General features: G+C 39.2%; 1 protein-coding gene across 2 annotated transcripts; it reads left to right on the top strand.

The window, feature by feature from the left end:
* The first annotated feature begins 6,137 nt into the window (after window positions 1-6,137).
* Window positions 6,138-11,715, top strand: LOC121337696 (probable G-protein coupled receptor 141). 2 transcript variants are annotated; one of them, XM_041407961.1, is made up of 2 exons: window positions 6,138-6,206; window positions 8,965-11,715. In XM_041407961.1, the coding sequence occupies exon 2, from the start codon at window positions 8,986-8,988 to the stop codon at window positions 9,853-9,855; it is 870 nt and encodes a 289-aa protein (XP_041263895.1). In that variant the 5' UTR covers window positions 6,138-6,206; window positions 8,965-8,985; the 3' UTR covers window positions 9,856-11,715. The 2 variants fall into 2 exon arrangements, with proteins under 2 accessions (XP_041263895.1, XP_041263894.1); XM_041407960.1 differs by lacking the exon at window positions 6,138-6,206 and adding an exon at window positions 7,512-7,618.
* Window positions 11,716-15,064: the final 3,349 nt, after the last annotated feature.

The raw sequence follows: 15,064 nt of genomic DNA on the forward strand, positions 1-15,064 counted from the left end.
TGTAAGTAGTATCCCCTTATTACTGGTTCATTAAGAGGAAGCTTTAATCCAGAAAGGTTTTTTTTCCCTGGATTAATCCATATTTGAGACAAGCTTTGCAACTTACTTTTTAAAATTTTTCCAAACAAAAGCTTTCATTTAGAAATTATTAATATTTTATTACATATCCAGAATATTTAAACCGTTTTCTTCACAACTGTATTTTTCTTTTCCTGTACTGGCTCTGGCTGGGACAGAGCAATTTTTCTCCATAGCTGCCCATATGGTGCTGTGTTTTAGATTAGTGGCAAAACAGCGTTGATCACACACCAGTGGTGCAGCCCTTGCTGAGCCAGGCTTTCATGGCACCAACACCTTCTCTCTTTTGTGAATCTGCTCCTCTAGCCCATGGGCTGAGGGTGGGAAGGAGGTGGGGAGAGGACAGCTGAGCTGAACTGTCCTGAAGGATCTTCCATACCACATAACAACACACTCAGCAGTAAAACTGGGAAGGGGGAGTTTTGCCAAAGTAGCTGTTGTTCAGAGACCAATTGGGCATCATTTTCTGGTGGTGAGTGATGACTGCTTTTGCATGGCTTAATTCATGTTTCCCTTTATCCCTCTCCACTTATTAAGCTGCCTTTATCCTGACCCAAAAGTTTTCTTCTCTCTTTTGCCCTTCCAGTTCTCATTCCCACCCCTCTGGGGAAATGAGTGAGGGCTTAGCTTAGCTACCAGCCAGAATTTAAGACACATTTTTAAAGAAGGAGTTAAAAGACTGTAAAATTCCTTAAACTTGTGGTTTAAGAGCTTTAATTTTGAAAATAAAATTGGATTATAATACAATCTGATTTTTATTCAAATTGTTACATTTGAACATGCAAAACAAAAAAAATTCCTGAGGCTCAAATAGGAAAAGTCTGTTATTTATTCATTTTTTTAATCGGGAGGATTTTGAAATATCAGGAGGATCTAAAAAACAACATTTGAATTAATTAATCTTTATCCTCTCATAGGTAGCAACTGGTTTCTGCTGGCTAACAATGTTTTGACAGTCTTGCCTAAAAGCATGCTTAGTGAAAAAAAAAGTAAGAAAATTAATTGGCCCTTTCAGTGTCCTCCTTTGAACTGAGAACATAATCCCTGGATTTATTTTTGACAGTTTTTGTCTTCTCATATAAAGGAACCAAATTTTGAATTTTTCAATTAATTAAGCCTTTAGGTTTATAGCTAAATATAATGTGCTTAAAGATGCTTATTTCTACTACAATTATTTCTGCTATTTTGTACATTGAAAAGATACAATTGAAGAATATAGATTTATGAAATTTTAAATGTGTAGGGAAACTTCCTCTCCGATTTTCATCTACATTTTAGATCAAATTATTATTAATCATACTTAAGGCAATTTTTTCTCTCTCTGTCTTGAGTTAAATAACTAGCTAAATAAATAAATAAATAAACGGCTTCTCCCATCCTTCATTTCTAGGAACTACTGGTGGCTGAATGAAAAGCAGTTAAATTAATCACTTAATTTTAAACATTCCCCTCTACCCTATTATTTTGTTCTATAATCTATTTTTGTTATAATGGAAAGATAAGTTCAACACGACTCTGATGCACAGTTCAGTTGGAACCCATCACATATTCCATTTTCACAGAGTTAGGGTAAAATATGCTGCATGGCCCATCTATGTTTTAGAGTAAAAATATTCTTATAATTACAGTAATTGCTCAAATCCTTGAACTGAGGAAACAAAGAAATAGTGAAAACTATTGAATGGATCTATGTAGACATTTTGATGGCACTTAGGGTCATGATCAATTTATCATGAGAGCACTTTTTTTGGTTGTACATATTCTCTTTGCCATGTGCTAAGAGTATGGGCTATAAACAGACATGCACACAGCATTCATTTCATTTCGTTCCTGCAAACAGTGTGCATAATGGAAGCATAGAGATTTCCCAACTAGCAAAAAAGGCAGCAGAAATGACACTGTTCTGCTGGAACCATGGATGATGGACTTGCCAGCACAGAGGTTCATTCCAGGTTGCCACTGGCATCACTGAAGGAGTCAATAGAACCTTTCCCAAGGCAGGGATTGGGAGGAAGTACACTTTAAATATATGGTGGGCATCTCTTTTTAAATCCCTTAAGATTATTCCTGTCTGCACAATGCTTTAAGCCACTTCTGTCGCTGAGTGCTGCAGACCTGCTTTTTTTTCTGCTGTATTTTCCTCTGCAAATGGCAGTCATCCTATGGACAGGGCTCTCTGAAGGTGAGAGCATCAGTTTTTGTAAACACAGGGCTCTGTCCAGTGCCATACGGCCTCAGCTTTGGAGTTTCCTCTGTTTGTGGGACTAACCCTGTCTTTTCTTCAAGGGGCTTGAAGGAAAAAACTTCTGTGGGGGCATCCACCAGCCAAAATGTTCAAATTTCAAACTCGCTTTTGCTTCTTTAGGCATTTTGGATATCTCACAGGAAATTAAATCAGAAAAGTCTGATATCTTGCAGCATGGTTTTTGTATTCAGTTCTCTTTTTAGTGATAGGAACTAAAAAACGTTCTCCTTTCACAATCAGTCCATTTTGTACCCCTGAGAACAAAATGAAACATCACTATTTTTTGGAGGTGCTTTAGGTGTTCTCTTTTGTACTCATATTTAATATATTTAATTTCCTTTGTATCTTAGAATTCATGCTATTGATATTCATTCCCACTCCCTACCACCCAACACTCACAAGAATAAATGCTAATCATTTTTTTCTGATTTGCTCACAGGTTTTATTCTTATGGAGCTGATATTGGATACTTCAAATTCTCAATAGTTCAATTCTCGTTTTTTCTTATTTTTTGATTAACTGACTTTTATAGATGTGTATTTTGATGAAATTGGGATGACAGGCCTCTAGATACCAGACTCATCTGGGTTATAAATTAATTTACTGACAAATTCAATCATTTTTAGTATTTAGAGTCCTCATCCTTGTCCTCTAGTGCTCTCTCTGCAACTCTATTCAGAACATACGCACTTTCTTTTCTTTCAGAAAAATGGGAAACTCCCTTCAGTAAAACTAAGGTTCATTTTTGTGAAATGTGGCCACAAACACACAGTTTTAAGATCCTGGAGAGTTAGGATCAATGCAAATTTGTGAAAACAACCCAAACATAGAACCTGATCATAGAATCATAGAATGCCTTGGTGTGGAAGGGACCTCAAATATCACCAAGTTCCAGCACCCCTGACATGAGCAGTAGCACCTTCCACTAGACTACTTTACTCAATGGCTCTTCTGTCAAGGTCCTGAACACTTCCAGGAATGGGGCATCCACAGCTTCTCTGTGTAACCTGCTCAGTGCCTCACCACCCTCACAGTAAAGAATTTCTTCCTCTTATCTAATCTAAATCTCTTCTCTTTCACTTCAAAGTCATTACCATAACCCTTATCCTACCCCTACATGATTTTATGAAAACTCCCTCTCCATCTTTCCTGTAGGTCCCCTTTATGTACTGGAAAGTTCTCCAAGGTCTCCCCAGAGCATTCTCTTCTCTGGGATGAACAACCCCAACTTTCTCAGCCTGTTTTTATAGGAGAGGTGCTCCACCCCTCTGATCATTTTGTGGCCTCCTCTGGACTTGCTCCAGCATTTTCACATCCTTCTTATTAACTGCATGACTTAATTGGTTTATGTGCTTCCTTTCTAATTGCTTTTTTAGTTTAATAAAGATTAAGCCTTGCCCAGCTCTGTGTCAAGCAAAAATTAGTTTCAGGGATCTAATTCCTGAAGAGGCTTGTTGACTCTGTGTATAAGTATCAGGAAAGAATTCAGACTCTGTGGTTATGTTGTTATTTATCAAGCAGAGCATGAGAAAACAGGTATTCCTTGAGACACAGACTTCTGAGAAGGGCTGTGAGACTGAAGCAATGGGAAGTTTGAAAAGGACAGAGAGTAGCAGCATGGTCAAGCAGAAAGGAAAGCATTTGGGATAAGGAAAAATTTATGCTGTTGGTGCCAGATCCTTGACTTACTTCTGATTTTCTGCAGCTGTTCCCAAGTAAAATGGCTTTATAGCCAGTAATATCAAAGTAAACTAAAGCAACAACAACTTTAATTGTCATTACAGGTGTTGGAGGGCAATTAGACCAAATAGTGGGACAAAACTATTCAATAACTCTTCTAACTTAACTTCTAAACTGGTATGTACCAGGACAGGAGAATAATGACTAGTTCCTGAATTCATAATAATAAATCTCTTCTCTTTGCACCAAACCAAATAAATATCAGCTTTGTTTTAAAAGGTAAGTCATAGCCTGCCTGTGATATACTCTGCCAAATTCCTCCACAGAAACCATTACATATTACTTCTATTTATACAAAACAGAATGTCTACTTTTGAGGCATACTAAATAGATATGACTAAGACAACTATATATTATAATATATAAATAAATATATAAACAATAAACAGAGAAGCCAGACAGCATCTTCTATGCTGGCAATGCCTGAGAAATCTCTCAGTAAACCTGCAATCAAGTAATTAGAAGAGTAGTCCAAGAATCTGAAAAGTTCTGCTAAACTTGTTGACCATTTACTGGCTGAAGATAGTAAATTATTCATGATGCATGGGTGGGTGGGACTGGCAAATTAAAGGGATTATTCTGTATGTTCCCTAACTATGGAGTATGATTTTCTTGCTATCTAGTACCTATGACTCATGTCTGACAGGGTGAGAGTGAGACAGCAAGAACTATTTCACCTGCAATCCCAGAAGAAGCACTATGTTAAAGCATAACACACACAATAGGTGTTCCCTATTTTACCATTGTTTACGACCTATGTGTAGCCCAGTTCTTGTAAGCAGCTAGCTATACAGGATTAATATTAATAAATAATTTGAATTATCAGCAGTTTTCACCCTAATTTAGAAGTAGGTAAAACTGAAAATCTATCCGGTCACAAAGGACAGGACAGTTTTATGGCTGTTCAAAGACAGAAAACATCTCTTGAAACCAAATGTGAAGCCCTGGTTGTTATTATACTGACCAGAAAAGACAATATATTTTTTAAACTGATGCAGATAGCAGAGGAATCATGCAGATATGAAATGGAGAAGTTAGAGTTCTACTGTGGCCCTAGTCCCTTCTTAGAGGAAGTCTGCTGCACCCATGCGTGGGCACTGGCAGTGACACTTCCACAGAGATTTGTCCCATCTCCAAACACACAACAGGCCTTGCTTCTCTTCTCTCAACTGCTACTTCTTCTTCTTCTGTTTCATTTTTCCAGCTCAGTAGCTGAAACCTCCACTCTTCTTCTTTGTCTTCTGTTTACCCCAATGCTGAACCAGATGCGCCCAGTCCCTTCCTTCCTTAAAATCTATGTGCAATTCTAGTCTTGACCTGGATCTCTGCTGTGTATAAATACATTTCTCTTTCAATCTTTATTCTCACCACTGGGCAAGGCAAGCTATGTGCTGACTAAATTTTATCTTGTACTCAAATAACAAGCTAACTTAAACCTAGATTACAGGGCTGAGTGGCCTGATTTTTAAATTGTTTTTTATTTATTTAACAGAAGAACATGAAGATACAAGGTTAGCACATTAACATACAAGTTTCAAGGAATGTTTCAAAGAAAAAGAGATTGAGAGATATGAAAACATCAGCGGAGAAGTTCAGTTTCTGACCTTCAGCAGTTCTGGTGCCAGCCAACAACACTGTCCCCAAGGTGACAAGAGAATTATCTGTGCAACATCTTTGCTGGGTTTTGGCATGATTTTGCATCCAAAGAGCTTAGACTGGACTCAAGAAGGTAACAGAGTGCACCAAGCTCCTGATCTCAGAGTCTGATTCAGCTTTGTCTGGAGTACTGGCTGTCACAAAACAGCTACTTGAGGAATGCAATTTCTTCATGTCTCTTCTGATTTTACATGGTAGTTCAAGGTATATGCATTTCTGATTACATGGTGGTTGAAGGTTTATGGATTCCTTCAAGCTCTGTGGACAAGGCAGCAGCCATTTCCCTGCTTCACCCAGAGGCTGTAGCTGTGGTTTCATGACCATTCTAACACACAGAAACCACCAGTGTCTGACATCCAGGCTGTTCACTACCTCGCTGTGCATTTCTGCAGACCCAGCTATCATTTTGCCATCCAACCACTACCACTACAGTGTCAGGCAGCAGCCTGTCCTTATGCGGGATTAGGTGATGCTGGAACTACAGCTGGTGAGTACCATTACCCAGGTAGCTGCTCTCCATTAGTCCTCTGATGGAACAATCACACATTTCTTTTACTCCGACCCCACAAATATATGCAGTGTCCAAAATGGGCATCCCTGCTGTTCTGAATCCTGGTCTGAATGAAATGGTAACTGCTCTCTCAAAGCTTTCAGGGTTTATCCTGAGAATGTCTCAGAGGCTGCTGTTCCCACATCTTTGCTCACCCTCACTGACTTTCCTGTTTCTCTTCCCAGCTTTTTAATTTTTAAGGTTTTGTATTTATTTAGTTCTGGTAGCTCTCTTTCACATCGTGCTCTTTCTAACACTGTTCTTAGCAGGAGACGTGCCTCTCAGAGGGAACCATCTTCTCATCCACAGCAGAAGGTGGCTGACTGATGGCAGGGGTAATGATAGTTCAACCCTGCTGCAATATTGTTTTTATGTTATTGTTTGCTCACAAAACCTTATGTGTTACCTATCATGTTTGAGTAGGGATGACTCAGATTGAAGTGTAGAACTTTAGTTAAAAAATAAACAGGACTAACATTTTTCTGTTTAATTTTTGGTCAAGAATATGCTTTTTAATGTCTCTACAAGAGATGTGACTCAAATTCTACAAGTCACAAGAGACGTGACTCAAATTCTTCCTCTTTTTAGTGAGCTGCCATGTACTAATGATATGTTTTGGGGTCTGCATTCATGCCTTTGGTTCAAGAATAATTTTCAAAGCCCACTGGCTTCTCTATGTCTTCTTTTTTACAGCAGGAACTCTTAAGTTGCTTTTCATATATGCCTACAGCTTGTTTTATATATAATATTTAAACAGTGAGAAATCACCTCTCAATTCTTGACAGTCTAATAACATGTTAGAGTGAAATCTCTGTTAACTCTGCTAAACACTTTATTCTTGAACATTTAGCTTAATTATTAAACATAAAGCAAGTTCAGGGCGAAAGTGGATGTATAAGGAAAAAATCCTTTGCTCAGGTGCACATTTCTTTCCTCGATCAGTGGCACTTCTCACTTGTTCAGCAGCAAAACCTGGTACCTTGTGGTAGTTGTATGGCTCAGGGAATCACTGTCTGCCTGAGCTTTAAGACTAACCAAATTGTGGTCAGAGGAAGTCCTGACCTGATCTCTTCTACATGTCCCAGCACAATGATAGTCTCTGGCAGCTCAGCACCTTTTCTGTGGTTCTTCCTGCGTGACGAAAAGAGTGTTAGACATCGCACATATGAGATTGCTATCACAGAGGAGCAAAAGGAAGGCTTGTTCCTTCCTGTGTGTGGGCTGAGAAAACTCTCAGTCCTTGGTCAAACAGGTCAAAGGCTGTCTTTTTCACTCTGCTTATGTATGCCATATGCTACAGCTGCATGAAATGACACATTTCAGTGTGGAGTCACAAAAGAGATTATAAGGTAAAATTCAAATATTTTATTGTTATAAATAGCAAAAAAAATCATAAACTATTTCAAATTGATATAAAGTGCTGTAATTAAACTGTAATTATGCTGTCTAGAACAACTAAAACTTGTACATTTTCAAAGCCAATTTGAAATATTAACAATAAACATTGGAAAATGAATTGGTTTGTAAAACTTTTGGTGTAACAAAGTTTCTGGGAAATTTCTTGTGCTTGTCTTGAGAATATTAGGCAGGCAAACAATTTTAATCATTTAAACATTTTAAGGTCACTAATTTTAAATGCAGGTGAACAGAAGGTTTATATAGATCTTGGCTTTCTAAAGACGTTTTGCCTGATGCTTCATAAATAAGAAATTTCTCTGAAAATGTTTTGCAGTTGCAGTCTATCACTTTACAGATGAGTGCAAAGAATTAAGAACTGCCAATTAAAACAAGTTTACTAATTTCAAACTTCAAAGGAATCAGACAGAGAAGGCACTACTTTTTTTAAGAGATAATTTTTTAGCTCTTACTTTGTTCTTTCAAAACTCTATCCAAGGTAAGGATAAATTTCATTAGCAAAGTATCTATCTACCCCATGAGCTGTGCTTGTCTATTTGTACATAAATCTGTATACAAGTCCGCATTTTGAGTTAAGTGTAAATAAGAATGCAGCTGTATGTGGCTATGTTCAACAACTGACAAAAGAATTAAATCTTTTAGAAGATCATTCCCTGATTAATTTTTACCTTTTCATCACTTTTCATAGTAGACTAGCTCAGGTAAAATTCTGTAGCAGAAAATACTTGCAGATGAAGCAAGAAGAAATTGAATTTTCATCTGCAAACCTTTATTTGCAATTTGCTCCGTGTATCTAGAAACAAACCATTGCTACCTATGTGTATTTTGTACCCATCCAACAAGATGCTAAAAAGATGGATCAGGTATCATCAAACAGTATCCACACATGATAGGTACAACATCTTCATGTTTCAGTATTTTCCCACCATCAATTTAAGATTGATAATATGAGTGCAAGATAAAACTTGCACAATTTACAGACAAACAGTGCCTTCATTATAACAAATGGCTGAATCTAGAGGCAAATGAAAAATCCTAGAGTGCAGTTTAGTAAATCAAAATCTCATTCATAATTATGCAAAATGTAGTTTTAACCCTGAGAGGCACAGGTTACTGCTGTCATATGCAGGATCACAACAGTTATAAGACTGTAAACTTCATGGGATAACATAATTTCAGATGCAATTCAGTAGTTTCTCTTTAGGAATCTGAGATATTCCAGTTAACAATAAAGGAATTAGCAAAGAAAAATGTTTTCTCCTATTTTTTTCCTTTTCAGTAACCTTCAAAAGAGGAACTTATGAGTATGCTTAACAGCTGCATAACCCAACAGAACCATACCTCCAATGGCACAGTGCTGGACTCCTCAGAGAAACTCCATGCTGTTCTGATAGTCCTGTACATCATTAACCTGGCTGGCGGCACCCTCGGGGTCATCATGATGTCCCAGCAGCTGTTTCAAAGGAGATCCCAATCTGTGATGACCATCATGATCATCAGCCTCCTGGTGCTGCACAGCTTCATGCTCCTCAGCATCCCCTTCCGCCTCAGCTACTACATTTTGGGGGAGTGGAAATTCGGGAGGTTCGCCTGCAGGCTGGCGAGCGCCATCATCTACCTGCACATGTACGCCACCTTCGCCATTTACGCGGCCATCATCGTAGCGCGCCTCCTCCGCCTGGAGTTTCGCAGGTGCTACACCGCGGCCTGGGTGGGGGCTGTCTGGCTGCTGGGAGCACTGGTGGTCACGCCTGTTCTCCTCTCCTACTACGGCACCTCGAAGACTTACCGCTCCTGCGAGTGCTTCCAGTTCCACAAGGAGCTGCAGGAGGCTCACATGGTGATCGCGAACTACTGCCTGCTTGGGATTTTGGTGGCAGCGTGTGCTGTGCTCACCGGAATCCAGCTGATTGTGATCTATAGAGTAGCCATGAAATACTGGCCTGACATTAATTCTCACGTGGAATTCAGGGCTCAGGCAAAGAGTTTCTTCTTCATCTTGGTAACATTAGTCTGCTTTATGCCTCATCATGTGTTCAGAGTATATTACATCCAAAACTACGACCTTGATAAAGACCATATACTACTCCTATACAATGAGGTTTTTTTAGCTTTAGCAACAATGTGCTGCCTGGATATGTTGTGCTTCATAGCAGGAATAGCCCACTGAACTGTGAGCTAGCAGGAAGTCCAGCTGCAGTGTGTCAATACTGGCTTTGAGAGAAACAAAACTGTGTTGGGATTTTCCTGAGCTAGGAAGACTGGTGAGTTTATGGCATGCCTGAATAGGTCTACAGCATTGTTTGGCTTTTGCAGGCCAGTAAGATTCCTCGTTCACAAACTACTTTTTTTTACCTTCTCTCTAGAAGGCAGACACACTTGAGTCTTACTCTAGTCTTGACCTAAGAGTCATGCCCTGAAGCTTCATTAAGATTTTCCTGAGCTGTCCTTCTCTAGCAATTACAGCACAAGTATCCATTCCCTTGTAATTTTTTCCTCAAAGTGTCTCAGTAACCACAATCCATTGTGGCCAATAAGTTCTCTCCTCTGAAGGTCTAACTCTATCTGGCAATTGTGATACTGAAGGGAAGAGCTGTAAAAAAAAAAATTCCTTTACAGGATATTTGTACTAGTGATTTTAGATAGCAAGGACATAAACTCTATTCAAATGACAAGTATTCACAGAATCACAAAATGGGTCAGATTGGGAGAGACCACAGTGGGTCATCTGGTCTGACCTCCCTTTGTATAATTTTTACAAAGTATATATTAAATTATATTATGTGAAAACTAATTATTATCATAACTTTGTCTTTACTTGTGTCACTCCAAATCCACAAGGAGCTCTGAATTGTGATAATTATATATTTAGAGTGAATGAGAGCAGAACAGGTTTCAAAACTTCTGCCTTTTGTCACTCTCCCATCAGAACTGGATTTGTTACCTCTTAGGTCCATTATAGCCAAAAAAAGTTGCTGTTCTCTCATAACTGGATCTGGAATTCAGTTGAGGGGAAAGATCAGACCCTCTCCAGGACAAGGAAAGACTTTATTAGCCTTCAAAACCCTTTGATGTCTGGTCACTTTCAGTTGTCTGTTGATTTTGTTATCAGATGCCATATTTTTTCCATTTACGCACATAAAAAAACAGAACCAGAACAAACTTACTGAACAGTTCTTAATCAGTTCTGCATATGTTTGTGTATGTGTATACAAACTTGTTCTGAAGTATATCTTTTCTCCATTAGATAGATAATATTCTGTGGGAATCACATCTGTTTTGGGAATCTCTGTTTTATCTTCATGATTTGAAAGTTCTTTTTAATGATTCATTCTTCCTGCTCTGCTCAGTGCGGAAGGTCTCTAACCCCTCTCTTGAAGGCCCCACAGTCATCTGCTGCATCCTAGCAGCTTGAGGCCAGATTTCTCCCACCCCAGACTCCTAGGAGTCACACGAGGCTACACTTCCTCCTTCACAGCCCTATAACTACCCATGATTTTTAGTCTGGCAATCCTTGCTACAGAAACTGCTATGATCTCTGGATTGAAACAGATTAAAGCTTGATCTGGGAGGATAATAAAGTACACTTACAAAGTAATGCTACTAATACCTCAGATTGATGACATTTCTTTGAATGAAAAAACTTATGCCTACTCTCAATCCTCAATAAATGTTTTTGCCTTGACATTTACATAAAAAACTTTGTTGAAAACTCCTATGGTTTCAGGTTCCTTTCTACCACTTTTAAAAAGTGTAAGGTGTCCAGGGTCCAGCAGCAAGTCCCAAAATCTGAAAATCCTGGTCTGATGGCTTCTTCTGGAGTTACCGTGCCTTCTTCTGGAGTTATCCTATTCAAAAAATAATTTGATTAGCCCATGATTTTCAAGGGCAGAAGGTAGACCTAGACTTTAGTATCACAGAGATGAAGTAGAAAGGGAAAGATTTTAAAGTTGGATCTATCAAAGCCTTTAGAAAAACTGGCAAAGTTGCAGCTGGTGCAACACTGTTTTTCCCTTACTGTACTACTGGAGCTAAATAAAAAATTTGTTCCTTGAAGAAATGTCCTGTGTCTCTGCCTATTCTCACTGACCAATGTTACCAAGGTGACCTGCCTGGGAAAGATCACAGTCATCTGACTTTGCTTGTGAGTCTGCTGGTGATCTATCTGTCTACCATAATGTTGTGCAAGTATGGGGGAGAAAAAAAGGAAAATTACATGCATGTCCTCAACCATTCAACCAACCATGTCTTGATGGCCTTGGCTGTGTACTGCCTGACATTTCTGACGTTGCTGAAATAACCCTGACCCACTGACTTGACTTCCTGGTGTGATGCTGAAGCTGTGTTGCCCATCACAGCTGTCTGGTAGCCACTGGCTGCTGGCTGGCACTGCACCTGCTCTTCTTGCTCTACGTGGGTGCCATGGAGCTGCATGCACCAGCACCAGCTCTGGTGGGATGGGGTGAACTTGCACAGCACCAAGGCTTTCTCTCTTTCCCACTCTGCCCCACAGTGGGTAGACTGTGGGCAGAAAAGATAGTGGGAGAGCAGATGTGTAGATCTCACTATGGTCCTTCTAATTGAGAGGATAATGGATTAAGCATTGATCTCAGTGTTGTTACATCAAAGACTCACATTAAAGTGATAGAGATAAGGTCTATTCAATACCTAGTCCCCTGCTGAGATCTTTGAATGCACTTTAAAAACGAGTTAAAATAAAAAATGATCACTCTTCAGAAGGATGGTCTGAGAAATAAATTCTGAAAGGACAATAATATTGAGCTCAGATTGTAGGGTACTATTCCTTGCTATGAATTATATAATGACATCCCCTGGAAAACAGTTAAAAATGTTGATTTGAATGCTGTTTGCAAGACCCAAGTAGTTCTGGAGATAATTATAGACATTAATAATTGCTTTCACATCAAAGGATCATGTAAAATTGTAAGCCATTTAGTCACCCCATTAATTTTTAATGTTATCCAATGAAGACTGGGAAAATCCTCAGACATTCTGGAGCAAAGAATATCAAACCACTAAGCATATCTTCCATTGTTGTTCTCTGCATGAAGTTCTGCATAAACAGAGCAGGCAAGCAGACCAAAACCAAAATCCCATCTGTATCACTGACTTCCTAAGTTAGTTTGATGGAAAGCTATAGGTGGTTCTTACCACACAAATGAGTGTGTTCACTGCTGTCACAGCTACACCGCTGTCACAAGTGGCCTGCTTCCATCTAACTCGAGCGTATCCTTCCCAACAGTGCAGAGGGTGATGCACAAGAGACGCCTCTGGTTTTAATTCGTATCTTCCTTTTGATTCATCTGTTCCTTGTGCCTGCTCACAGAGAAAGGTCATATTGATGGTGTTGTCAGATTGACATGCTCCTCTCTGCAAACAAGCAGAAGGAACAGGTGCATTAGGAGGAAACAAAGGCACACTCCTGGTCCCTTCTTTTTCTTCTTCTACACTCAAGCAGTGACACTCTTAAGACTAACAGACACTGCCACAACTATCTGTCTGTTGTTTTTTTTTTTTCCTGTGTCAACCCTAAACATAAAAACACACTACAGTCCTTGAATTTCATCACATACATTCCAATTTAGAGCTTTGAGTGCCACCATGAGCCACAGAGCAGCTATCTGGCATACAGAGCAGAACTACATATGGGTTAAAATTATGAAAGAAATTGAAAATTGCTTTATCCATAAGCACATGGGCAAAAACATTGCAGAAAAGCTACATGAGGGCAGCACTTGTTGCAATGATTGTTGCACAGAGAATTAATACCAGACAAAACTAAACCCAGAGAAATCATGAAAAAATTAACTTTAAAAAAATCAAAGCTACAAAAGACCGTTAAAAAACCCCTACAATTTCTTCATGCCTTCTTTACTACACTGTTTTTCAGCTGTCAATGAGGAGCTGTATACTAAATCCATGATAAGTCAAGACCATGTGTTGTCACACAAAGTGGGTGACAGAAGTTGTACAGAAACATCTTGTTCATCAACCAAACATTTTCTGATTAGACTGACAACCAGAGAACAAGAGCCATCGCTCAGGAAGAGGACTCTGATATTGTACTTGATGAAGGAGTTGCAGCTTCTGACTCTCTTGGGACTGAGAAGGCATCCCTGCCTGCAGGAGCTCTCCTGATTCAAGGAGATGTATGCAGTCGTTTATGGAAAACCACAGGAGCACCGAGGTACACGTAGAAACACACGAGCAGATTTGCACCCAGCAGAAGAGGGGAAATCTGGGCTCCAGAGGAAGTAATTTTCTTTCTGACAAGGAAAGATGTGATGGGGGTTCTCAGTTCCTCAATGCTAGCAAAAGAGTAGTGCTAGCAACAGCTGTCTGCTTTTATGTCCTGGCAGGCAAGGACACAGATGATGAATGTGTCAGAGGAAGAAAGCCTGCAGGAGATAGACTAGAAGACATTGACTTGCATGATGATTCTTTCATTCATCAATTCTCACAAATATTTGGAAAGACTGATCTGTGCTTTCTAAGACACTGCATATTGCTGCATAGAACACCTTGTAAGTTCTAAAACTCCATGGGAATAAATTGCATTCATCTATTGAGCAATAAAAAAACAAAAAAACTCACTATGAAAAGGTAGAACCTTTCCTATTATATTAAAAAAATAGCATAAAATACATGCTACTTTATTTTCATGCTCTGCTTGGCAGAAGTGTCAAACACAGTGATGTGTCTTACACAACACAACAATTTACTCAAAGATGTGATAAAAAAATGCTTCAGACATATTTTTTTAATAAATCTGCTTCCTGTAGCAATTCTTCCTCTCTCATTTTCATATCCGCCATCTGTGGAAACCCCCTCTGAAATGTTGCAATATGGAAACCAGCAGGTGAAAAGTCTTCCTTCTGGAAAAAAGCTGGAAGAAGAATTTTCACAAGCTCCATATTTTGTTTTTCTATTTGCATTATCATTCCAGCCCCCTTTCCAAAACTTAACCTAAGCGGGTAACTGCTTGTGTATCCTGGATGGAGCAAATGAAGAAACAAATTCAGAAAGAGGCTTTTCCACAATGAGGAACAGCAAGATGACTCATGGACTCCTCTCCTGCTCCTGGTGTCTCTCTCAGTGTCCTTTCATTCTGCTGTGAAAACACAAAATGTCAGGGTACAGGCTGGTGGTGCCTGTCCCATAAACGAGTCTGTGCAACATAAGTCACCAGGAACTTCCCTGCTTTAGCTCTACTGCTACTTTCTACAGTCACACTAAAAATATTCCTGTCTGTAAGAAGGCACTTTTCTTTCCCCCTAGCCCACAGAACCTTTCAAAGGAGAAATAAATTTTCAAACAAATGGCATGTGAAATCTGCCAGGCTTTTTCATATCAAATTT

Source organism: Onychostruthus taczanowskii, unplaced genomic scaffold (genome assembly GCF_017590055.1).
Source record: "Onychostruthus taczanowskii isolate IOZ18803 unplaced genomic scaffold, ASM1759005v1 scaffold28, whole genome shotgun sequence".
In the NCBI taxonomy this organism is placed as follows: Eukaryota; Metazoa; Chordata; class Aves; order Passeriformes; family Passeridae; genus Onychostruthus; species Onychostruthus taczanowskii.

Bases quoted from the DNA above. Each gene is read 5' to 3' on its own strand.
- LOC121337696 (XM_041407961.1), top strand. From the start codon at position 8,986: ATGAGTATGCTTAACAGCTGCATAACCCAACAGAACCATACCTCCAAT.